Source organism: Uranotaenia lowii, chromosome 3 (assembly GCF_029784155.1).
Source record: "Uranotaenia lowii strain MFRU-FL chromosome 3, ASM2978415v1, whole genome shotgun sequence".
Lineage (NCBI taxonomy): Eukaryota > Metazoa > Arthropoda > Insecta > Diptera > Culicidae > Uranotaenia > Uranotaenia lowii.
Genome location: NC_073693.1, coordinates 294,075,947 through 294,103,340, shown reverse-complemented (window position 1 = coordinate 294,103,340; position 27,394 = coordinate 294,075,947). Strand labels below are relative to the sequence as shown.

The 27,394-nt window shown below is 35.4% G+C and overlaps 1 protein-coding gene across 4 annotated transcripts in view; it reads right to left on the bottom strand.

Moving 5' to 3' along the window:
- Positions 1-27,394, bottom strand: part of LOC129750871 (organic cation transporter protein) — a 221,245-nt gene that overhangs the window by 9,555 nt on the left and 184,296 nt on the right. For all 4 annotated transcript variants that reach the window (XM_055745994.1, XM_055745995.1, XM_055745996.1 and 1 more), the window contains 6 exons: positions 16,514-16,935; positions 5,257-5,400; positions 4,943-5,195; positions 4,611-4,878; positions 3,786-4,086; positions 3,450-3,630 (listed from right to left, as the gene is read on the bottom strand). In XM_055745994.1, coding sequence (XP_055601969.1) covers positions 3,450-3,630; positions 3,786-4,086; positions 4,611-4,878; positions 4,943-5,195; positions 5,257-5,400; positions 16,514-16,935 — 1,569 coding nt within the window. The remainder of the gene's footprint in view (positions 1-3,449; positions 3,631-3,785; positions 4,087-4,610; positions 4,879-4,942; positions 5,196-5,256; positions 5,401-16,513; positions 16,936-27,394) is intronic.

Here is a 27,394-nt window from a genome sequence, read left to right as displayed (position 1 = left end):
TATTTCAGCAACAGGTGCAATGTTACGCTGGAAGCAATGTCCCGTACGATGGATGGATTCGAGTGACCAGCAGGTACGAGAACCCACCCGTGTGCCCGAAATTAGATCTCCTCCTGGTAGAGATGCTAAATGCTAATATGTCATATAAATTGTTGAAGTGATTAAAATAAACATTTATAAAATATAAAAATGGTTGTTTTTCGGCAATAAAGAAAATTTTCTTATATATGCGTGCGTGCTACATTCCCGTGTGATTCAGAGTACGGTATGCATAGCGTTGGAAGAACGTCATATTAATGCGTTCTACAACTATTACTGTAAATGTTCAGTTACAACAGAACCTTAAGAATAACTGTAACAAAAACAGTTTGATGATCAGAATATGTTTTCCATGAATGGTTTTTGAACGTTATCTCAACTGTCCGTAAAACAGTTCTTCCATATAAGTGTTTTAATAGTTTTAAACAGTAACATAACTTAACGCCATATTCAACAGACCGTCGTTTTGGAATTCAAGATAAGTGCAATGTTTTTTATGATTTCAGATATCATTTTCTAAACGTTTTTCTACGCTGTTTCTAATCGTTTTATAACTACTACAGGAATGGTTATGTTACAATATTTTCGTATTCGGGACACAATTAAGCCTTCCAATCCAAAAAATCAAGTCACCATCCATGCCCTCAAATTAATTCAAGTCGCTGTATCGGCCGCATCGATTCCTTTATAACCTTTGATGTATGTATTAAATATAAAAAAAATGTCAAAACGTAAATTTCAAAATTTCTAATCTTCCGAGGCGAGTTATGTTGGAGAGGTCCGCTGTCTGATCCGGAGATTTGTTTTGTTGCGCATCTTTTTCGTCTTTTTCGTGTTTCCCCTTTGCAGTAAGGCGACCCTGAGGTTAGCGTTTAGACTGAGCTAGTCGGTCGTTACACATTTCAAACGTCTCTGTTACAGATTTTAACAGTTTTACACAGAATTTTATCGGGTACCTCTAGCCTACAAACACTGTATTTTCGGCTTGCACCACTCACAGGAGCACGTCGCAACCGCCGCTCGTCGCAGACAATCGCACAGCCGCTCGTTTGTTAACTAGGAACGCCCTCTACCTAATCCAGTTGACGCGCGCACGCTCCGGAATACAGTCGTGGCGAAAAACAATCAGTCATATTAGGATATATTGACAGTTCTACACGAACCCCACCAAGGTTCTTAGATACACTAGGTTCTCCGACTTTCACAGTAAGTAGGCGAGGAGTGAGCGGGGCTCTCAATGAGTTTGTTTATTTTTTGCTCAGCTTTTCTGGGGTTTGTTGGTAAACAAACTTCATGAGTTCCGTATAGTTGCATAGCCTACATAGCCAAAATGGCTGAATCGGGAAATCGTTATTCGGGAACACCTCCTGAATATATACCCACCTTGAACCCCACCTTAACAGGAGGCCTCAGCCCTAACCTCAAATCATGGGAGAACCGACCCGATAGGAAATACACCCTACTATTCACCATACTTAGTCGGCTCGCGAAGGGTGCGTCGGCCGATTTTCGTTCATACTAATAGGCCTATTGTTGCAACGACGCTTATGGGAATTATTGCTGGGCATCAGCCGATTTCGTAGGTATATCAAATAGGGTGATGAGTAGCATGATTGTGTAGGAACCGACTAAATCGCCTGATTAGTAGGGCGATAAAGTTGTTGAGATATTCGACGTTCGGCTATTTAATAGGGGTATCAAACAAGCTATTTAGTATTAATCACCCGACTCAATCCTACTAAATAGCAGAATTGATTGACCTCAAAAATCGATTGTTTTCCTTTCACCATACCCAATCTTACTAAATAGCTGGATTGATTGACCGCTGAATTCGATATTTTTTCCAACCACCCAACTGAATCGTACTAAAAGCCGAAATAATTGACCGCAAAAATCGATTGTTTTCCTACCACCCCACCCAATCATACTAAATAGCCGGATTGATTGGCCACAAAAATTGAGTTTTATTCCTACCACCCTACCCATTCTTACTAAAAAGTCGGATTGATTGACTGTAAAAATCGATCGTTTTCCTTCCACCCTACTCAATCTTACTAAATAGCTGGATTGATTGACCTCAAAAATCGATTGTTTTTTAACCACCTGTAGGGATGAGATGAAGGATATGAAGAAAAGAAATCAAATTTAATTAAAAATAAATTAAAATAATAGTTGTATTCGGCAACACTGAAGATAAATAAAATAAAATAAATTTCATTGGCAACGTTTGCTACTTTGGCAACACTAGGCAAACAAACAAAACAAAGTCAGTCATTGATCTATTCTTGTGAGCGACAGACGTGTTTAAGTGAATCTCTAAATTGAGATTCGTAAAATCACGACACCACCCTACCCAATCTTACTAAATAGCCGGATTGAAAAAATCGATATTTTTGCCAACCAATAGGCAATAATTTTTATAGTCAACATAGACAGGGGTTTCATCAATTTACTTTTTTGTAACAGTGAATGATTTTGCATTCGTTAAGAAGATAGAAACAACTCTTTTTGATCTATTAAGCAGCACATGAAAATACATTTCAGATGTTTTAAGTTCAATTTTATAAAATTCATTACCTAAAGATGGCTTATCTTCTTCCATTTAGGGACGCTCGGTAATGTATTCAATTTAGCTGTTGATAGTCAAAAAATTGAATCAATTCAGAAGAATAATAATTAGTTTAAAACAAGTAAATATTGATTTTAGGAACGCACCTAGCATCACTGGGAGGCCGCCAGTAAATCAAAATTTGTGGTTATGGCTGAGGCCAACTTTTCGCCAATACTATCGTCCGTATATACCCTTATAACTTTCCGGACAAACCCTGTATTTGCTGAATTTTTTGCAAAAACATTTTTCCCTGCTATCTGCTCCGGTGGAGAAAAAAATTACAAACTTTGGGTTTCGCTGTTTTCGAAAGCCTATAAAGAGTACTTTCATTTGTATGCTACGATATCGAACATAACATATTCAATTTTTGATTGAATTTCATGATAATTATGATGATGCTGCAATGTTCTTTTAAAATGTTGCTAGCTGGAATTCCAGTAAAAACGTGTTTAGTGGAAAATAAAAATATATTCTTATTAATTTCCAAAAGATTGAGTCCACAGGTTCTCTCAAAAGAGAAATTAAGGCAAAAATGTAGCAAAATTAGAAGAAGAAGATTGCAATCACCTTCAATACAGATTAGACGAAGTATTACTGGAAAAACCTGATCCATATCATGTCTGAAAGAAGTGTGCACCGGCCGATGGGAGATACCAAGATTAAAGTAGAAAAATTTCTTACAAAAAAGAAAAAAAATCAATTTTTTTACGAATAAACATTAATATTTCATTCATTTTTTCCTCAGAGAGCATTCCGATCATACGAATGGTTAAAAAGCGTCTGGAATGTTTGAACTTACCAATCATCACAAAGGTGAGCTTAATTGAGAGATAATCCTCGTTTCCTTCCACGAAAGCGGCACACAGACAGGCTAGCGCTGCCGCGAAAAATGTCGCACAAAACAGCCACTTCTTGCCCGTTTTATTGATGATGTACATTGCCAGAGCAATGGCCGGTATTTCCACCACACCCGCGATGGCCTGAAAAAAAAATTAACAAAAAACAACTAATGTCAACATTTAATGCATACGGGCTTCTGACTCTGGGTGCTACATAAAAATGTTGTTGCCTAACTTAAGGCGATTAACGAAGGATGTCGCACAGCAAATGTTGCACGACAAAATTCAAAACCTACCGAATTGAGATAAATATTCCCGCCAAGGCTGTTCATGTTCAGCACCAGTCCGTAGTAAACCAGGTTCATAGTGAACCAGATGCACATGAAACAGAACGAAACCAGTCGGAGGTATCGGGTTCGGAACAGATCGCACACCCCGGCCATATTGTCCTCCTCGTCCATCGGTGGTTTGAGCAGTTTGTCCAGGTTGTCCGGCAGGGGTCGATTGTTGAAGGCGGCAGCCTTTCGGATCACTTCCTTGGCTTCGGCGATTTGACCCTTGCACAGAAGCCACCGGGGCGATTCCGGCAGGACAAACCTTTTCGGGCGAAAATGAAGGAAAAGCAGGGAGACTTTTGTTACCACCAGGATATATTTAGAGAGATCTATGTTGGTATATGCATGGAGAATGTGTGAGCTAAAAATACAACTTCCCAGATAAACCCTGGAGCCAGATGCTACTTTCTATTTCTATGAATGAGCCAAGCTGAATGACGTTTGTTACAATTGGATGCACATTTGCAAATGGAATCCATTCCAGCTTTAATTGATGAAGAAAAGTTTGACGACAAAGGGAATGTTTATTGGAGTAGCTTCATGATGTTCTAAACTGTGGATAAAGAATTTTCCAATTTTAAACTTTGAATTGAGAACTGAATATTGGGGTCTTACAAGTTTTCTTTTTGGTTCAAATGATGTTGTGATTTGCAGTTTCGAAAAAAAAATTTGAAAGAAAGTCGTTTTCTAACTTTTCGAGGGATGAAAATAATCCTTTTTAAACATTTTGGCGTTTATAAATACGAAAAAAGTAACATCTTATTGTACTACGAAAAAATAACTTACCACAAAAAGCACAGGAACACCCCGGGAAGTCCGATGCACAGCTGTAGAGTCCGGAAGTCCTGAGTCAGATAGGCTATTCCGGAAATCATAATGTACGAAACGGGCAGTGGAAACAAATTGTACATCCCTGCAATGGTTCGCCATTTTCCGTCCACGTATTCGATGGCCAAAATGAGCCCGGCATAAGTCACCGAAACCGAAACGATTCCGAGCAGTGCCCGCAGTATCAGCAGAATGATGAGTGAATCCACGAAGTAGAGAGCAATACCTATAAAATAATTGTGTAAGCTTGAAAATTCCTTCGTCATATGAGAAGAGATTTCGTTACGCACCAAAAATTGACTGCAATACCGCTGAAATGAATAGCATCTTTTTACGGCCAAATTTGTCCGAAAGGACTCCACTGGCAATCCCGCCGGAAGCAACCCCGACCAGGAAGAACATTTCGGCTACCACCTTAAGATACTCCTTATCGCACACCAGATTCCACTCCGACGCCCAAGTATTGCCCAGTTCATCATCGGTGGCATACTCCCAGGAACTGCAGGTCGTGTGGTTCAACTCTGACGATAGCTCCAGATTTCGCTACAAAAAAAAAACAAGGTGTAAATACATTTTTTTCAACATAAAAAGTATTGAAACCCACCAGCGCCGATTCCGTCTGCACCGAACTCCAATCGTAGTCCAGTATCCGGCAGTTCTCCTCGGATCGGGTTACGTTTCGCCAAAGATCCACCGGAACATGGTTGAGATTCGACGGCCGTCGGCACCAGTGCCCTTTTTCTACTGCCTGACCGGAAACGAACGGGAGGCGGGTTGATTTTTCGGTTCATTCAATCGCGTAATCCAGAGAAGGTACCAAGATGAAAAGACAGTAAGCAGTCCACATGAAAAGAGATACGAAAAAAATAAGAAAGCAACAGTGATTACTGGCGTCCGGTGTAATTATCGCATCGGGATGGTGTCAAATTGAGGTGTAAATGAATAATTATGGAGTCATTAGGATGGGATGAAATGTGATGCAACGCTATGAATAACCGTCATCAGACCATAATTGATGATCCACTAGTATTATTTCAATAGATTGACAAAATTGATCAAATGTCATAAATCATAATTAAGAGTTGTAAAAAAAATGTTTCGTTGACTATGCAAACAAAACCGCAGCTTTTCTCTAATACGGAAAATTTGAAGATCTTGATATTCAAAATACATATGTATGTACATGTTGATTAACTTCTAACGTTTTTTTTTCAGTCTAACAGCTTTTTATCAGCTTAACGAATACATTGCGGACCAAATATGACAATTCTTGTTTTTTTTTCAATTGCCTCTAATGTAATGTGTAGGGAAGAATGCCCTGGTTGTTAAACTCCCTTCAAAAAGAAAATTGCCACTAATGTGCTACTATTAGAAGAAAAACTCCAATGTTATAAATATAACAATGTGACTTTAATTCATCGACGTTTTTCGGCGGATTTTAGATTCAAAAAGGTTTTATACAAGTTGTCCAAACGCTTCGAGCTACTCTGGCTTTCCCTCCTTTTCAGTGGACACTAAAATTATATTTTGAACATTGAATTTTTATCTAACTAACAATAAAGTCTGTTTCACATAGAATCTCGGATAAAATAGATTATTTCTCCGCAAAGAAATAATGTACAACAAAAGTAAAAATGTAATTTTTCAGGGTTTTTATTGCACTTTAAGGAAAAAAATACATAAAAATTCTATCGAAGATGAGTCGCAAGTTCGATGAAATAACTGATCAAATAATCCGAAGCCAGGATTTTATGTCAACTATGGTAGACAAAACGCTTACTAAACTGCAGGTTCTGACTGATGAAATACGTGAACTTAAAAGGGAAAATACTTGTTTGAAAAAAACCCTTAATGATTCAATCGACTATTCAAAATCTCTGGAGGAACGACTTCAGTCTCTGGAATCCTCAATTAACAACCAGGATAAAGCTTCCGTTGCTCGCAACTTAATTATTACGGGTATCCCTGAAGTACGCAATGAGATATTACCAGAAGTTGTTCAAAAAACTCTATCTGCGTTCAGATGTAGTATCCCTGGAGACTCTATAGTCTCATGTGAGAGATTTAAATCTAACGCTTCAACAAAAAACATACCACCTATTCGTGTTGTTCTAAGAAATCCGTCTACTAAATTGAAGGTTCTTGAGGACAAACGTAGATATGGTCGTCTTCACGTGAGTGAACTTAAGATAGCTACCTCAGAATCTCAACTCTGTCAATCTAACGTTTCTGTTCGAAGTGAAATAACTCCTTTCAATTATGGACTCCTCCAAGAATTGCGATGCAAGCAAAAACAGCTTAATATTGCTTACATCTGGCCAGGTGCTGATGGAAATATACTTTTAAGAAGGACTCCGAATTCCAAACCAATAGCAATTCGATCTCATTCTGATATGAAGAATATTTTAAAGCAATAAGATCGCTAAGTAGTGCGGCCTAGACACAACTCCATATGGCCGATGAATCGCTGACAAATGTTAGTACAAATATCTTCTGCGAATCTGTAGATGATATTTTACCCATCAATCTTCACACGAAAACTAAATTGCTACAGCTGAATATTCGTGGGATGAATAATGTAGAAAAGTTCGATTCATTTAAAATCTTCCTAGACAGTTTGCAAACAAATATCGATATCGTTGTAATAAGCGAAACCTGGCTAAAGAAAAAGAACACTGCTTTCTATAACTTACCGGGTTATAAAGCCGTTTTTTCGTCTCGTTGTGGTCATGGTGGTGGTCTTGCTGTATACGTAAGAGATGGAGTTAAGTTCAATATAAAAAGAAACACTCAAGATGAAGGATATCATCATATCGGAATTGATATGATACTGAATGGAAAACCAATGACTGTTCACGGAATCTATAGGCCTCCAGACTATAATCTGTCTAGACTGCTTAACCAACTAGAACAGATTCTTTCGGAAGCAGATTCCAGTAAACCCATTTTTATTTTGGGTGATCTCAATGTCCCAATCAACAGAATAAACGATCAATCAGTCCTACAATACCAGAGTCTCTTAAATTGTTTCGGCCTCTCTGTTGCTAATAGCGTAATCACTAGACCTTCTAGCAATAATCTGCTGGATCACTGCGTAGTGCGATTTAGCGATCTAAATGCTATTACTAATTGCACATTTGAATGCGATCTCAGCGACCACAGGCCAGTTCTCACTACATACAGCAATAAAAGACCTGTACGAAAAGTCACTGTGTTATCACATCGGCGTACCAATTGGGAACAAGTGTCTAGAGACTTTGTTGACTTTCTCAGAACCCTTGACTCACAGAATCGAGATCCTAACGCCACATTACACTCGATAACAGAACACTATCAGCAACTTCTAGAAACTCATACCAGCACTTCGACAGTAACAGTTAAAATGAAAAAAACATGTCCTTGGATGACTTTAGAGGTATGGCGCCTCACAAAATTAAGAGATAAGATCCTAAGTAGGTGGAGACGTAATCCTAGCGACCACAATGCTACTGAGCAAGTTAAGCAGATAAATAAACAACTACAGTGTGCCAAACGAAAGGCAAAACTAGATTACCATGAACAATTGCTGAATACATCCAACACGAAAATTCTATGGAAACGCATAAATGACTTAATTGGTAAAAAAATAAAATCTGATGATCTGGTATTGAACATACAAGGACAATCTGTGAGTAACCCGCTAGTCGTGGCTAACGCTTTTAATGACTTCTTCACCTCAATCGGACAGCATCTTGCCAATCAACACCACACATCAGGGAATATCAATGAATATGGCACAATTGAGCGTAGCAGGAATTCCATATTTCTTAGGCCAACTACAGTTGAAGAAGTGATAACGGTCATATCCAAATTAGATTCTACAAAAGTTCCTGGAGTAGACTGCTTCCCCGTTTCAGCACTTAAAACTCATCACAGAGAGCTAGCGCCTATTCTAACTTCGACTTTCAACGATAGTCTTTGTATAGGTCAGTATCCTGAATGCTTGAAACTTGCTGTCGTTAGTCCTGTGTTCAAATCTGGCGATCCCAAAGATATTAATAGCTATCGACCTATCTCTGTATTGTCGGCCTTCAGTAGGATCTTTGAAAAACTGATTGCAACAAGACTGGTGGAATTTCTCGAAGGTGAAGGCTCCCTGTATGAGTACCAACACGGATTTCGAAAAGGTGGTTCTACAGAGATAGCTGTTCTAGAATTAGTGAACAGTGTGTCACACAACTTAGACAGGAAAAAGGAAATACCTGCGGCATTGTTTTTGGATCTATCTAAGGCGTTTGACACAATAGATCACACTTTGTTACTGGCGAAATTAGAAGCATACGGAATAAGAGGCGTAGTCAACGATTTTATGCGGAGTTATCTTCACAATCGACAACAAGTTGTTAAGATTAAACACACTCTTAGTTCTCAATCCCCGATAACTGTAGGCGTGCCTCAAGGGAGCAATTTAGGCCCATTACTCTTCCTCATTTACGTGAATGATTTACCAAAACTTCCTCTGTGTGGTTTCCCAAAACTATTTGCGGATGACACGGTATTGGAATACTCGAATAAGGATGTACAAACAACAATCAGTGAAATGAAGAAAGACCTTGACATTGTAGACAAATACCTCCAAAATAATTTGTTAACACTAAACACTGCTAAAACTAAGTTTATAGTTTTTCGGGGAATTAAAACTAAACTGCCTCCCCATCCACCTTTGATCCACAAGCAAAACGAAATAGAAGAGGTCTCCAACTTTAAATATTTAGGTGTTCACTTGGATAACCGTTTATCCTGGAAGCTTCATATATCTAACCTTATAAAAAACTGTGCTCCTATCTGTGGAATCATTCGTAAATTTTCATATTTCATGCCAAGACATGTCTTACTGAAACTGTATAATAGTTTTGTACACAGTAGATATACCTACGCTATAAGTGCCTGGGGACACACAAATGTATCCAATCTATCGATATTGAAGGTCCAACAGAACAGATGTTTAAAATCTATATTTAAACTTCCTCTCATGTACCCTAGCTTAGAATTATATAAACTGTCAGGTCATAATATCCTACCAATAAGCTGCTTGAGAGATTTGCAAACGTTAATCATTATGCACCGAATTGTAAAAACTAAAAACATCCACCACAATTTTAATGTACAACATGTAACACATAACCACAACACCAGGTTTATTGATAGGTTATTTGTTGAAAACTCTTCTACAAGAGTTGGAGAAAGAAGATTAGCCACAACAGGCCCAACTTTGTACAATCGTCTGAGTAGAGACATAAGGAATAGCGAAAGCGTACCCATATTCAAAGCCCGTGTAAAAAAATTCTTCAGAAATAATCTAGAGCGGCTAATGTAATGTAATGTAAGCTAAATTATACTAAAATCAAATCTTTGTTAACATAAATAGGAACCTTTTAGAGGAACGCAAGTTCGTTAAGGTTTTCTCTGAAATGTTATCTTCATCAAATAAATATCTAAGTAATTAAAAAAAAAAAAATCATTTACAAAAGTGATTTTTGTAAACATTCTACCGTTATGGATTAAAACACGCAAAAAAAAAAAAAAATCATTCGTCAGCTTTTCGGACGTATTTTCGAACTTTTTTTGTGATACCACCCATCATTTTCTGCACAGTACTGCTGGTAACCTCATTCGCCATCTTGTTCCACCACCTTTCCATTTGAGCGGGTTTTTTTCATGGTTTTGTCACATTTCTTCAGTTTGCCCTTAACTATTGCCCAATATTTCTTGATGGGACGAAAATCCGGACAGTTTGGTGGATTGATACTCATTCAACAAAATCGATCTTGTTCTCCTTATACCATTTAACGACATCCCGGCTGTAGCGGCAGCTTGCCAGGTCCGGCCAGAACTTCACCGGACCTTTGTGGGACCGAATGAATGGCAAAACCCTCTTCTGGAGACATTCTTCTTTGTAAACATTTCCATTCATTGTGTCCCCAGTGATGAAAATCTTAGTCTTCTTCTAACAACTACAGATCCCTTGCCAAATCATCAACTTACGAGCAAATTTATCTGCGAGAACAAACTTGAATCTACCCGCAACATTCCCTTTACGCTTCGCAAGGTAAAATTTGTTACCGGGTATTTGTCCAAAATCCATTTTGACGTAAGTTTCGTCGTCCATCAAAATGCTTCCGTTGTACTTGGTCAACACTTTCTCGTACAACTTCCTGGCTCTGGTTTTGGCAACCAGGTTTTGTTTCAGCGTCCTGTTGGGGTGTTTGCTTGCATGATACGACCGCAAGCCTTCTCGCAAACAAATTCGTCGAGCTGTACTGTGGTTCGTCCTGAACTTTTACGCCAAATCACGCAAGGAGATTCCATCATCATTGTGAACTGATCAAATTACCTTTGCTCGCAGCTTCCGGTCCACTTTTACGCCTGGTTTGTTTTGCTCGATCCACCGTAAGGTTCTCCCGGTAGCGTTGCAGCACCGAATTTACAGTCGATTTAAGATACCTATATCAGGAATTTCGCGATCTTTACCCCTCACCACGTCGGTTTCTCTACGTAAGTGTGCAGAAATTTAGCGCATTTAATTTCATACACGATATTGGTATTTATGTTTTTGGGGATTTTGTCCTTAGTTTTTGTGAGGATCAGATTTTTAATTTCATCTAAATGCTGGAAGGCCACATTTATGTTAAATTGCCATAAATCCTGAACAATACGGAATTGTTGCAAATTTGTTTGAATTTCCATTGGTTATACTCAAAGCAGGCCCATGCGAAGAACTGGTCCATGGGGGGGGGGGGGTTTCGAAATTCGAATTTTGCCAAAATACCAATACCAAAAATACACAAGAAATAAGGAAATTGATATCTAAACCATTTTCTTACATATAATTATCACACAAACTAAAAAAATAATAAAGTTTGCTAATTAAATTAATCACCATTTTAAAAACGAATCAGAATGAATGTTATAAATCAATACTATTTCCGATAAGTCATTATTAAATCATTCAAAATGATGTTCATTATCCTGAACTAGAAATTTGCTTATAGATAAATTCTAAGCAGCCTTTTTTTCAATTTGAAATCAATATTTTCGGAACACCACAAAAAGAATGCAAATCAAAATTTCGAATAAAGCTTCGATCATATGAATTATTGCACATTAATAGAATCCTTAAAATACATTGCCATATTTAAAAAAAAACTGAATCCTAAAAAAATTATAATGATTGTTATTAATTATTAATCTAATTTATATTTCTTTTCCTCATTTTCAATGGGAGGGTTGATTGAAAAAAAATCCACTGAAGTATCCTGATTTGAAAAAAAAAATTATCAAAATAAAATTCAATAGTTGATAATTAAATTTTGTTTGATGAAAAGAAGAAAATATAAAATTTTAATTCAAGACTGCCAGTGATCAAAGTCAAAAACCCTTTTCTATATAAAATAATTCGTTTAGTTATTAAAATAAAACGTTAAAAAAGTTCTGAAATTCAAATTCAAAACTTTATATATTTATAATACAACATGTTCAACATGACAAATTACAGATTGGGAAATAAACTGCTAAAATAAAAACAAAAATGATGAATTCCAAATTATGTTGTAAATGTTGAAAGCACAAAGATAATATAAATTTAAAGTTGCTACCTCGAATCAAATCAATTAAAGATAAGATAAATTTAAAACCATTACCTTTTAAAAACAAGATTTAATATAATGAAAATTAGAGAAACGTTTATAAATTTTCAATCGAAGGTTTGAAAGTATAAAATTTCAAGATCTGAATATTATGTCGCAATCAATTGGAATATTGGGTCCTGAAAAGGAAGAAGGTGGAGACTATATTTTCTTATTTAAATTAAAGTTTCGATGGCAGAAGATTATGTTTTCAGAACACAAAAATTCTTAATTGAAAAACAAAGACAAAGTTATGAAAAATTGATTCATATAATTTAAATAGTTTTACTTTAAAATTTGGAAAACTTATTTGAAAATTAAAACAAAATATGGAAATGGAAAAGATAAGTTTATAAATACTTTAGAAGGATTTTTTTTCAAAAAATTGTCTAGTTATTTAAAAAAAATTAAAAAAAAAGAATTTAATTGATTTACTTAAAAGAACATCATTTTGGTGCATATGATTGAATGATTGATTTGGTAGATTTAAGCGTCCTGAACTCGGAACTTTTGTCAAATTTTGTCTATCAACTCGCGTTTTGGTGATATGGAGTAGCTTTGAAATGTATGTTTTAAGTGTAATCAATCATTGATAACTGATGAAGTAACACATTTACGGTTACAGAAAAAAAATCTGATTCTGAATTTGTTTATTATATCTGTAATTCAATCAGGGATTAAATCTTCAAAGGTGATAATGAATGATCTAAAAAAGTTCAATTCTGCAGTTTATAAAAATTTGGAAAGATATCATTACAAGTATTTCTGACATTACTGAATAAAGTTGAAAAAAATTAAAACATCTAAAAAAATTGGTTCAAATTTGCAAAACGATAATATTTAAAATAAAATTTGGTTTAAAACTTAATTAACAATGAATCGCACAAATTGAAAACCTCTTGAACCTTTTTCGTAAAATTCAAAATTACTTGATGTCTTGAGGATAGTTGATAATTGAATTAAACTACAATTTTTAAATATTGTGTTTTTGTTTTAAAGTTTTGTTAAAATATTTGCAAAAGTTATTCAAAAAACAAAAGCTGATAGAAAAATTGCATATCTAGATCCAGGGCACCAAAATTACTCAAAATTACCTTTGAAATTCTTTGCACCTCGAAGGATGTTAATTTTGTGGAATTGTGTAATTTATCAAAACGTTTTCGAATGTTTTGTTGAGCATTTAGAAGAACAAGAAACACAAAATATGATTGATACTGAAATTGGTTTGATGGAGGATATTTCATATCAGCACATTTTTTGCAAATAAAAATCTTTAGTAATAAAGTAGAGGATACTAGGTTTTAGATTTTGCTTTGCTTATTCTGATGACCATCGTAAGTTATGGTACATGGCTTCCAACTCGTTGGTATATAAAATTAGTATTCGATGAATTTATTTCGAATTTTAAAATGGTTCGTTTCTAATTCTGAATTTGATTGGTTTTATTTCTGAATAAAAACCCATTCTAAAGACGAGTAAAGGTGATGGTATGTCTAGTTTAGAGTTTAAATGCGAAAGGTTGATTGAATTTCAAATCGTAATTTAGAATTAAAAATAAATTTCTATTCGTGAACGGCATATATGTATGTAATGTCGTTAAATAAAATGTATCAAGCCTAGGGTGATTTCCGGAGGCGAGAAATTTTTCTAACTTTATAGTCAACATTTTTTTAACACTTTTTAAGATCAAGTAATTCTTCTTACCACTTCGAACATTTTACTTGGAAAAAATCTTTTGGGGGGGGGGGGTAGGGGGTGTTAAACCCCTAACCCCCCCGTTCGCACGGCCTTGACTCAAAGTAATTGTAGATTTTATGTGTTCGTTCTTTAGCAATACTCGTTACAAATCATCGTGGATAGTTGTTTAGGTTCAAAATGTTTGAAACTGTATTAAGTGTTTTTCCCTATATTTTGCGTAGAATTACCTGTGTGATAAGCACAACATAGTTTGGAAACTGGTCACCTTTCGACTTCGACTATACAAACATTTTAGAAAAAGTTACAGGCTATAATGCACAGCTGAAACTTTGTACATTAAGATCAGAGGTGATAACAATCTAGTCAATCCTGTAGTTTTAAGACAGCTTACGACTCTGTTATTAAAAAATTGTCACAAAAAATAACATGCAAATGTAAACGAAAATCAAAACAAAATGTCCCGAATCAAATTAAAATAGACGAAGGCCAGTAATTTATAAGATTTTAAATATTGCAAATAAAATAAAAATTCATTGTTAAAAATATAATTTTAGTGTCCACTTAAGGGGAGCGAAAGTCTGCTCGAAACATCTGGACAACTGGTATAAAACGTTTTTGAATCTAAAATCCGTCGAAAAACGTCGATGAATTAAAGTCACCATAATGCATTGCGATAAACAAAATTCCAATAAATTTTACAATGAAACTCTGTTCTACTATAATGAACACTTGCACACTTTCGATAGCTCAAGTTACAAAATTTGGTTCCGCGTGGACATACTCAACAATTTTTTTCCATAATTTCAAAATATATGAAAACTGACACATAGCAATATTTTTTTCTGATATACAATACAATCCAATGCCGCGACGATTACGGCCCTCCGCTTACTAACACCACACAAAAGTGAAATATGAATACTCGGCACAAAAGAAATTTATGAGTTAAATGCCTTAATATAACTACTTGTAAATAAAAAAAAACCAATCCAATATTAATCCAATCAATAAGGCCGGAACAAATTTCAAATCCTTCTTTGATCATTCGAAGTTGGAACATCGCGAGGGGGACAAAAAAAAATAATGCGAAAGACACATAAATTGGAATAAATTGCACAGAAATTTATATGCAACAAAATTGCATACTACATCGTTGCACAAAACTTATAAATCAAGTAATTTTTTATCGAATAATTCAATCAAATCAAGAAAACAAAAGGTGAAATAACTCCCATCTTCTTAAATTTGATTTTTGGTCTTGTAATCTTTCAGATATTGGAATTTTTTATCGAAATTTACACAAATTACTTAAAACTTTATTTATTTTCCCCTTCGGGTTTTTTGAAAATTTCGAAGGGGGGGGGGGGGGGGGGGTTGGTGACAAAGGAAGAAATTGATATTGGTTCCAGCCTAATCTGGATCTAAATGTACGCTCTACATACAACATGATGTACACACTGTTCCTTAACTTTCACCATCATTAAATTTTGGATTTTTCATTATGATCAATTTTAAAAAGCGTTTTTATTTTAACTTGTTGACTCGGCGTGAATAGAGCAATGTTACTTGGACCAGGAATCGATCTCCAATCTTCAGATTAAATCTCCAAAATCTTTTCAATTGACCGCATCGTCAGGTGAAACAAGCCAAGCTGTAGCTCTATATTGGACACCAGAAAACGCCCATCGTGTTCTAATTAAGTGTGCTTATACTGCCCCAGGACAGAGGGGTTCTCATTATGCCCCTACAGTAGCTGATTTTTTAATTTAAAATGCATTTTTAAACGTTTTTATAATTACTTTTTCAAAGATTCAGACAGTTAGGAAATAAACTTTTTTAGTGTCTGAACTCGAAACAATGATGTCACTCATATATTATAGGTACCTGTTTTCTATGGTTACACAAGCGTCCTCCTTAAAGTAGGCACAATTTTCCCGTTTGTTTGGATAACGTGCCGCTTTTAAGCCTTACCCTTTTCTGATGCCCTTATTTCCCTTGCCCAGAACAAATATATATTCCGGAAGTCGTTTCAACATCTTTATGTCATTCGCGACTTATATCAACGATGCAGTTGGCGAACAGTCGTTGAAAAACTTATCCGGTAAAACTGTGATCGATACTCTTGAGCTCAAACTCGGGGACATCGGCTCAGGAATCAATTGACTTGCCCACTGAGCTATATCACAATTATGAAAGTTTGAAACGCTTATTCCACGAAGATATTTGTTGCATATTTTTTTCTGTTTTCGATTTATTGAATTGGTAAACAGGCTAATAATGGAGTTTTAATATCGACATGGTCAATGCCAATTACTGCCTTGTTGAAAAACACATTTCCACAACATTGATTGTTTTTACATGCTTTGATTGATTGAGACGACCGCGCAAACAAACAATCCACGGATCATTAAGAAATGTTTTTCATATTGCACTTGCTGGTATTGGCAGCACCATTAAAATGTGCAACACAACACGTGCCGCTTCGCCAATTCAACTCACCTGAAACGTGGGCGAATAGATGTGGAACGTATTAGGAACCTGGAACAGCGACAACAGGAAGGTCATCACAAACTGCCACTTGCCGTAGTCCCCGATCAGATCTCCGATGATGTCCCGCTCCTCGTCCGCATGTTTGTGCTTCTTTTTGGAACTTTTCGCATCCCTACTGGTGGTTTTGGTATTGGTATTGTGGTGGTTGTTGTTATTACTAGTAGTATTACTGTTATTACTAAGCTTAACTGTCGTCGGTGAAGAGGCCAACGGAGACGGGTTGCTGCTGTTGATGGTTCCGGTTCCGGTTCCGGTCCCAGTCGTTGTGGCCGGATTGCTGCTGAGATTCATGCCTAGCGTCCCGGGGTGATCCCGTTGGCTGGGAACCGTCGGGGAGTGTCCCCTCGAGGAGTTCGGTTCATACATGTCCACTAGAAAAGAAAGAATAAGAAAAAGGAGATTTAGTCAAATTATCTTCCAAGAGTGAAATATGTTAAGTAAAGGCATTATGTCATAAACACACTTAATTGTTGAATACCTAATGGCAATGGCTAATGAAACAATGTACTGAACGGTCAAAACATGACTTGCATAATTAATCGCAAATATTAGTATTCAAAATCAATGCAATGCTAAGTCAGAGGCAGAAGACGGTAGAAAAGTTAGCTTGTAATTGTAAAAATCAATTTGTTCATTTGTTGTTTCAAGATTGCCGACCCATGTCGATCGTTTATTTTCTTGTAGCTTCGAGGTGAGCATTCTAGTTTGCGTTCGTGCTTGCTATTACAAGATTACATGATTAGCTAGCTGAAGTTGTTTGATGTCGGTACAATTGATTTTAAATTCATTCTTATCAGATCGCAAAAATTACTATTCAAAAAAAAATCTCAAATGACACAATTTTTTTTAATGTAAAGCACTTTGTGGGTTGTAGAAGTAAATATACCTAATGTGCATAGCTGAACATCGGTTAACCGGTAGATACCGGAGTACTAGCTACTTATTTACATCGAAAGAAGAGGTTCAAAATTTTAATGCCGATCGGATCTAACTACTCTGACTAACAATTCTGAATTATTGTTTTTGAAACAAAATTAAGTTTCAGTTGAATAAGTTTCTCGATAAAATCAATAAAAAAGAGTACATTTCGTAAAATTTCACAAAAAGAAGTGTATGACATCCCTATCTATTCCTACATACTAAGATTATAAGTCGATTCCCAGCTATTTTGTTGGAAATGTTCAGCAATACAAATTTTTGGTGGTTCCCAGTAAAACAATTTTATTTTGTTGTTTTTTCAGCAATATTCAGCAATGGGATATCAGCAATCTTTTTGTCAAATTGGGAACTTGTTGTTTTCGTGCGACCGTGTAAATATAGTTTCGATCCAATCTGTGTTTTCTTATAAAAAAAAAAGAGAACAGTATGTTCAGGCGAACTATTCTGTATGTAGTTCCTTTGGCTTGAAATTTAAAATACAACTGACGATTTTTTTATGTATTCCAGAATGATCAATTCGTTATTAGGCCAGGACAAATTTCAAATTCTTCTTTTGTCACCCGGAGTTGGGACATTGCGAGGGGGGATAATACAGAATAATGCGGAAAACAAATAAATTGGAATAAATTGCACGAAAGCTTTTATGCAACAAAATTGCATACTATATCATTCCACAAAACCTATAAATCAAATGATTTTTAATCGAGTTCAATAAATTTCAATAAAATCAAGAATATGCAAGATGAAATAAATCCCATCTTCCATAATTTGTTTTTTGGTCTTGCACTCTTTAGGATATTTGATTTTTTTGTCAAAATTTACATAAAACACCTCAAACTTTTTTTATTTCCCCGTTCGGATTTTTCCGAAGTTTCGAAGGGGGGAGGTGGGGGGGGCGTCTGACAAAAGAAGAAATTGATATTTGTTCCAGCCTAATGGCCTGAGGATGACCAAACGCAGCTGCTGGTGCGCCACGGCCAGATTCAAGAATAGAATTTCTAACTGCTGAAAAACATGTAAATTGCTAAAATTTATGTGTGAAGCTATATATATATATAAAGATGTAAATTGCCAAAATTTGTGTGTGAAACTACAGTTTTAAATGAATAAAATGAATAACTGTTAACAATTCAATGCAGATAATCCTTATTTTGGGGAAAATAACAATAATAAAGCAATAAAACAAATCAATTTGAACCGCACATTTGTTGGTTTCCAGAAAAACCAATTTTTCAAATTGCAGGTTTTCCAGCAATTGAGTTTGCTGATCGTTTCCAGCTATACATATTTCAGAAAATTTTGCTGGTTTCCAGCAATTAAAAATTTGCTGTTGTTAACAAGAGTCTCCAATCCCAATTAGAAAATTTCGGGAATTTCCGAATCCCAGGAAATGCTGAAAAATCTCGAGAATTCTCAGATTCAGATCAGATTCATCTAGGAAAATGATTGCTCTACCTTGATATACGGCGCAGAGAATGTTAAAGTCACATTCTTTTTCTAAAAACTGTCTAATGCATTGCATTTGATTTAAAAAAATATTTTCGTTTGAAAACATAGTGTAAACGACAAACAATCTATTAAACCATTCCATTTCAATAAAGAAACGCCACGAGGAAAATTTGATAGTCCTATATTGAAACACTCATCATTTACAACTTCTATTTTGTAAACAATTGAAAAATGATTGGCAAAAATGACACTTTTTGAAACAAATGGATAATTATCAGAAAATTTAAGAGACTTGACGAATAATCTGAATCCTAACAAACAAACTTCTATCGATGGTGAAACTTTTTTCTAAATTATTCCAAATTGTTGCAGCATGATTGAGATAGTACTACCAGTATTACCGAAACCGAAAACCGGTAATCTCAATACCGAATAACGGTTTTACGTCTTCCCAAAACCGGTATTTTCGATCTAAGAAAACAAAAACCATAACTACCTATCTATCGAAAATTTGAAGCAATTTTTGCCTTTCAAACATATTTCTGGGTGTTCCTAGAAATTTAAGGGATCTTCAATGAAGTGTTTTTTTATTTGGAGACGCACCTTGAAATTTACGGGTACTTTTAAAATTTCCGATTGATTCTTTAACACGTTCGTCGCCATGGGGCCCATAATCGGGTGACAGGTGTATTTCCTGGGAGGCCCGTCACATCATAAATGGGTGACGCCCTCTTACTCAAGTTAGCCGCTCAACTTCGCCATGCGTTTTAAGTCTTAGAGTTCTCTTTCTACTTTCTTGCTCCAAAAATTTCTTTGGGGCCCGACCAGTAAAACTACCAAAATGAGCGTTGCGACGAACGTGTTAAGCTAGAAATCGCTGGATCTCCTTTCACTTTCAACGGGTGTGTCTGAAATGAAGTGTTGGTAGTCTTGTAATGTAAATAATACATGGTTAGGCGGTGTTTAAGAATACATTGAAGAGTGTCGCATATTTAATAAACATCTAAGCACAAGAATTCCAGATTGGCCTGGCTTAGCCGGTTTTTCAATTAAAATTTTCAGACATATTTTATGAAAAACTTCACATTATTTGGAAAATGAAGCAAAAATCACAACCTTAGTGTTCATCCATAACACTTATCACTAGAGATGCACCGAATATCACTCAAAAACCGTTAATCCGAATATTCGGCTCACTGAATAGTTGAACTAAGTATTCGGCCGAATATGCCGAATATTTCTTTATCAAATTTGTTCGGTAACAGACTTATCAAGTTTTCAATATGATGTTATAAAATATTCAAATATCCAAAAGTAATATTGGAAAAGCTACACAATCACCATCAAGTCAAGGTTTCAGTGGAAACATATTAGATGTATCCGTGCATCTTTCACTGTCGATCGTATTGGAGAATGCTGAAAAGTATTGTTATAGTTTATTCCGGATGTACATCCGGTCTTACTTATAAATTCAATAAAGAATTCAAGATAAGTCAAATCTGACAAGGATGTTCAGATGTTGTTAAAACATTGTCGGATTTATAAACATTACTAGCTGATCCCATACGAACTTCGTTTCGCTTTCAACTTGGAATATGTCATGAACAGTTTGTATGAAAGTCAATTGCCAAGCATTTTCCAGATGTACTTCCGAATTCATTGTTAAGTTATAACTTCATAACTATTGGACGATCACTTTTTCTGTCGTCTGCTACTTAATTCGAAATCAGGAATCAATTGACCGAGCAAAAAAAAAACTCCTGTGTATAAATTTCGACACGATAGTTGCATAACAACGCAATTATTGCCAAAACGTTAAACCCTTCCCTTTCGGTGGCCTCTTAAACAATCATTGATATCAAAAATCGATTGCCCTTCCCTCAATATTCCCGTGTGAAAATTTTCAAAGCAATCCATCGTATAATAACGTCAATATTGCTAAAGACAGTGAAAAATTAATTTATATGGACGACCCTTTCGTCGACCCCTGGCAAAACATTTGACAACTGAAATGCAAATTTTCATCCCAATCCGATGTATCATAAAGACGAAATTGCAAAAATATTGAAAGGTTAATATGGACGACCCTTTTTGCCGGCCCTTACACTGAGTTGAATACCTGAAATCCATTGTTTGTCTTTAAAAACTCTCGTGTACCAATTTTCATCTGAATCCGATATGTAATAACGACAATATCGCATCAACAATGAATAGTTAGTATGGACGACCCCTGATTTTAGTTTGGATAAGTGAAATCAATTGTTTATCCCTAATAACTCCTATGTGCAATTTTTCATCAAAATTCGATGTATTGGAACGTCAATATCACTAAGATATTTTAAAGTTGATATGGACGACCCCTTTGACCGACCCCTGACCCTGAATTTAATATCTGGAATCGATTGCTCGTCCTTCAAAACACTCATGTGCAAATTTTCATATCAATCCAATGTATAAAAACGTCAATATAGTAAAAACACTGAACAGTTCATATGAACGACCCCTTTTGCCGACCCCTGACACAAAATTCAATACCTGGAATCAATTCCTCATCTCTCAAAATCCCTATGTGACAATTTTTGTCACAAGCCGAGGAAAAATAACGTCAATATCGCGAAAACAATGTTTGTCTTGTATGGACGACCCCCTTCAGAAGGGGTCATCCGAAAATCTGAAAACATTTTTCATCATTCCTGGTCCTAATGAGTATCCATGCCAAATTTCAGCTCTCTAGCTCTTAAGATGGCTGAGTCTATAGAGGACAAACAAACAAACAAACAAACAAACATACAGAAATTGCTTTTTATATATATAGATAGATAGATTTGCAAAATCAAATAACAAACTTAAATTGTTCATTAGAAAATTTTAGTTTTTGTGCCCGAAATCGATTTTTTAGTGTTAATTGATAAATAAACACCAATTTCCCGAGTAACTCCACCTCCCAGAATTGTCCGGCTGCGGATCAGTGTAGTAGAAAATATGGTGTGCTTATGGTTAAGGACCATCGTTCTTTTTAATAACATTTTTTTAGGTATCGTGCTCAAATTAGACCTTTATCGTCATTGATGAAAATAATTTGAGAATGATCAATTGTAAAATTATATGCTGAACATAGAATTTACTTCTGTAGATGATACTTTCAAAATAAAAGCACCTCAAAATGAATAGCATAAGACTTTGGTTACATCAGTTGCAGAAGCTTATATTCGAATTCCAAATCTAAGTCACAAAATGATAAGGAAAAGAACTAGAGAAACTCAGCGTTGGGGATCAGTCCTCTTTAAAAGCAAGTAGGGGAAAGTCGGGTAAAACGGACACCCTAAGGTAGAATCGCAATAGAAAATCAGATATTGCTTTTTTCATCGCAGTTTTCGTGCAGATGGGCAGTTTAAGTTGTTTGCTAACGCATTAACCATTGGAATTAGTAAATTTCCTTCATCAAAACTGTTTTATAGCTATTCAAAACATGCTTGCAAATTACACCTTTCAAAATTGGTCGGGTAAAACGGACACTGCTCAAAATAGGTACATTTTGCCGAAAAACTGCTGTAAAATTAGATATTTTTGTGAGTTAAGTTTTTGAAAACATTTTTCAACCAAACTGGAACCAACTGGTCCGAGTCCAGAAGCGAAACAGTATGTTTTCGGAATTTCGTATTTTATAGGCGCTTTCTTCACCAGAGATAATGTTTTTACATTTTTTATGGCCTATTTGAGATGGTGAGTGCTTTTCGACCGACAATAGCTCTTGCCAAGTTGTTCTGATGGCATATGGAGGAACAAACCTATGAAAAAATTAAAATACCTGGTGAAACTGTCCGTGTCCGTCTTACCCGCCTTAGCAACTTTTTTTTTCAAAACGTTTGTTGTTCAAGCCCTTTGACCGAAATTCGCTGATTGTCCTCCGAATGGTTAAAAAGAAGTTTGATAAACACTCTACCTTTGAAAACGGTTGAAATTTTCGAAAAATTTTCGAGTTATGAACTTTTTTTATGAGGAGAGAAAATTACATCAGATAATAGATCCTCAAAGTTTTTGTTTGTTTTGTTTACTTTTATGGGACCTTGCTTGCTATAAATAAACACAAGGTCTCGAAAATGTTGATACACTTAGACGAACATATTCCCATCATTAGATTTGTGCCAAACATCGTAATTTTCGAAATATTGAAGTGTCCGTCTTACCCGACTCTCCCCTACATAATTTTTCAAATTTATATTCTTTTAAGTTGGTTTTCAGGAAAGGGATATAGAGTGTTTAAACCAACGTTAATATATTTGATACCTATTTGAAAAATGGGTTCTACAATGCCCGGTTGTTATTTCGTTTCAATAATACCCGGCATTTATCCACATTTTGCTCGAAAAAAACTGGGATGTTTAGTTTTTTGAAGTAAACATGAATTTTTCCATAAATTGTATATTTACGAAGTTATAGCTACTGTATTTCAAATGCCCTGATTTTAACATGTTTTCAAATTTTTTATCCTGATTGACTCAGCCCGCAGAAATGCGGAAAAATTTTGCAATGCATACTCTACGACCCTTTTTTTCAATTAGAGTTAAACTATTCGAGATATTATTTCACGGATTATTTTACATTTTAATTGATTTAATTCTTTCTAGTTTTTTATTCCTTTCCTGGATTTTTAGAACATAAAGCAGTATGATTTGAGTAATCTTGAGATTTTTCTCAATAAAATGATAATTGACCTCCATGAATTGTTTATTGCAACTTAACCCATGCCAAACAGTTTGTATGACAATTAAGGAATTTCCATTTGTCAACAAGTTTCTGTTGAATTATGCATTGAAACCCCTTGTTTACTATCAAATTCCCAGCGCCAATTTAAAGCGATATCGATTTTAAAACCTCCCATAAATCTTACGTTTGCAGGTAACGTAGGACCTACAATGTGCAGACATCTTTCTCGCTACTCCAACCAATCAAAGGTCAGTAGGTAGTTAATTTTTTATGGCTTACACTCTGCTCGCCTGGACAGACTCCCACACAGCGCTTCTATCAGGCATCATTAAAGTAACACTCGTCCATCATCATACATACGGCACATCCTTTCGGATTGGTTCAATTTGCACCATCCCCGGCTATCTGACCAGATTAGGGTGTTCTTACCTTTAATTTTTGTTTTATTTTTAACGAGAAAAAGTTTCAAATTTTCTAAACTAGATTACAAAGCAAATGGTAAAATCTTGACAAATTTGGGGAAAAAATATAGAATAACTTGTCAACCACCCTGAAAATAATCTAACATCATTGGCAAACGTACCCCCTGATGCTGAAAGTTATTGGGTATATGATTATGTGCAAACTTTAGCAGGATGCCAATCCAATCCCATTCGACGGATTGTTGTTTGGACATCTAACTGTTGGACCAGTCAGGTTCAGTAGTGTGTGTGAAAGTGAGGTTTCGTTCCAACTGTCCTGTTTCCTCTACCTTATGATAAAACCTTTATATTATTTATAAGATTTTCAACTTTAATGGTACCCTTGATCGTTCCGACACTTAATAGAAACCATGCTCCAAGGTCATAAAACACTGACACAGATGAAGTTGTAGCTTTTTAAATCAAAGAGGCTTGAATCAACGTACACTTATTTGTGTCCGACAACGAGAAAAAGGATGGGAAGTCTAGAATCTTCCTCATCCGGTCCAGCTTCTAGCTGCTCTGCAACTTTACTTGACATGAATGTGATCCGTCGTGCGGACAACAGGACCAACTCTTGACCGTGTTTATTGATGCTTCAGAATATCAGACCCCGGTGAAGAGGTATGAAGCAAGAAAAAAAATCTGTCGAAGGAAATGAAATAAACGACATCCACTTGTTGTGCGAGTTGCAACGATATGTGTGGCGGGGTGTCCTGTTGTCGTCATCCTTCTTTTTTTTTCAACCTAGACGTCCGTCATCATCAGTCAGTCAAGCTGAGGAAGCAATTTATTGAAAGGGAAGATTTGCAACCCCACGACGTTGACGAAGAGACAACCGTTATTGCGAATGAAAATAAACTTTCCCAGGCCATCGTCGCATTGGTTTTTTTTTTCAAGGATACACCCAGGTTGCACGGTCAATGGTTCGGATTGGGTGATTGGGTCAATTCTGCGAACTGAACTGCTGCTGTCGAACCAATTCGACGAAATCGAATTAAGGTGTTGACAGAAATCGGACAGTGTCGAGTCGGAGCTTTGCGCCATTGGAACGTTCATCGGTTGGAGTCAAAGGACGTTTTCTTTTAAAAATAACTCTACCGTCGTTATGCGATGGATGAAACAGGATCCAGTGCTAGGTGGATTTTTTTTTGGATAACTTATGTCGAATGAAAACTGAGAACTTGTGAAGCATTAAAGGGTCTGCTCTCTGGAGCCACCATTTTTTTTCTATTGACGTTTAAACCTTAATACAATACAATAATAATTAAAATACTTTCACGCCCTCCTTTATATAAAAAATGACAAAAAATATCAAACTCATAAAATTTTTCAGCTAATCTAGTTACTAATTATAGATTCAAAAAAGTTCTAATAAATCTACTGCCGCTGCCGGCAAGTCTGTCCCAAATGTAAAAACAACGAAATGAGAAAAACGGCTTGAAATATTTTTATAAACTTTCGTGGATCCCTCAGTTTAAACTTTACCTTTTCAATTTCTTTCTCCGCAGATATTAAGATAATTGTTGTAAAATTTCGTGCATTGGTTTTTTTGCTTTGAAATTTGCTGATGCAGAGAAGAAAATCATGATGGGACAGCCTTGCGAGTATATTTCGCATGCGTATCAAATGTACCCGCAAAGCTGTCTCATATTAGGCTATTTTTTTGTCAGTTAATCATTTGATTCGCTCTATCTGTGCTATATTATCAACTTCAGTGGCTGTTTACTGATAAAAATTAGATTAAAATGCTTTTAAGGACGTACCTAGATAAAGATAACGTAAGGCTATCATAAAATTTAAGTAAATAGGTCTATAACAAAATAAACAACAAGGTTCCATGATTTTGACAACCTGTACCTTCATCTTTTCGAAAGTGGTTGGGTCGATGATCTTTCAAGAAAGACTATAAATACAAATTAAATCAATGCTGAATTAAAACAGCAAAGCATCTGGGCTGCAAATATATTATGAGAAATATCAATTCAGTATGACTTACGCGTGTGCTACCAGATACGCGTATTTTGGTACATAGCATTTATGAAAGCCCAAACAGCTTGTAACAGCATAGTAAAAAACCTTAAAAAATATAGCTTTTTAGCTGTTTATTTTCCATGTTTTTCAGCGAACAATTCAATAAGCCTCATACGGAATTTAAAAAAAAAATATTTTGGTTGAATTTACCCATAAAGCTAAACTTAGCTTGTAAAAATTATGGAAATTATTTTTTTTGACTTTACTGTACTGTTTATCTAGTCCAACTTTCGTAATTTCACTGAATGCTTATTAAGTCGCACACATTGTATGAATGTTTGTAAAATAAACGTAATTTAGAGGAACAATTTTAAAAACATTCTGTTAAAATAGACATATGGGACAGGTTAGCAGGTATATTTCATATGGGACAGACATGACTTGGTATTTTTTTTCTTATATGTTGAGAACAAATTAATTATTGATTTTAGTCTACCTTTAAGAACTAACCGTATTAGGACGATTTTTAAGATAAAATGAAAAATGATGAAAATGCACATGGATCAGGTGAATAGTGGCAGTCTACTAACAGTTTTTTTTTCTAGGAAGTTAATAACAAGTTAGGAGCTATCATTAGATGTGACATGTAGGTACATTGGTTTTCATAAATCTACAGAATATTTCAGGAAATTATTTTTTTTATTTTTTTATCTCAAATTTTCAACTTATCTAGTAGTTAATAGATCTGATAGAAGTTTCTATTTAATTATCTATTATTCTAATTTTCGATGAGCCAATCTAAAAACCAATTACTGAAATTAGCATCCTTCCCAAATCGTTATCATTTTATATTATGGATACAAATTACTGCCCCTGCTAATGTTATTGCATAAGCTTAGTTCTTTTAGAAATGGGACAGTTACAAATGCGTGTATCTCAAAAACCTTTCGTTTGATCTAAATACTTTCTATGAAGTAAATGAAGATAATCTTATGATAATTGATGAAAATTTGAAAAAAAAAATATTTATCGTTTTTTTGTAAGAATAAATACTACTTTACTCTTGGTACCTCCTATCGGCCAGCGCACACTTTTTTCAGTCATTATATTGATCAGTTTTTCAAACTTATACTTCGTCTTATCCGTATTTTAGGTGGTTAAATCTTCCTCCTTCAATTTCTGCTACTTTTCGGACCAATACTTATTTTTTATAAGACACTCAGGGCAATTTAGTGGATCCAGCTGTTTCGAAATTAACAAATTTGGTTATTTTTGAGCCACTTTATGAGCATTTTTAATG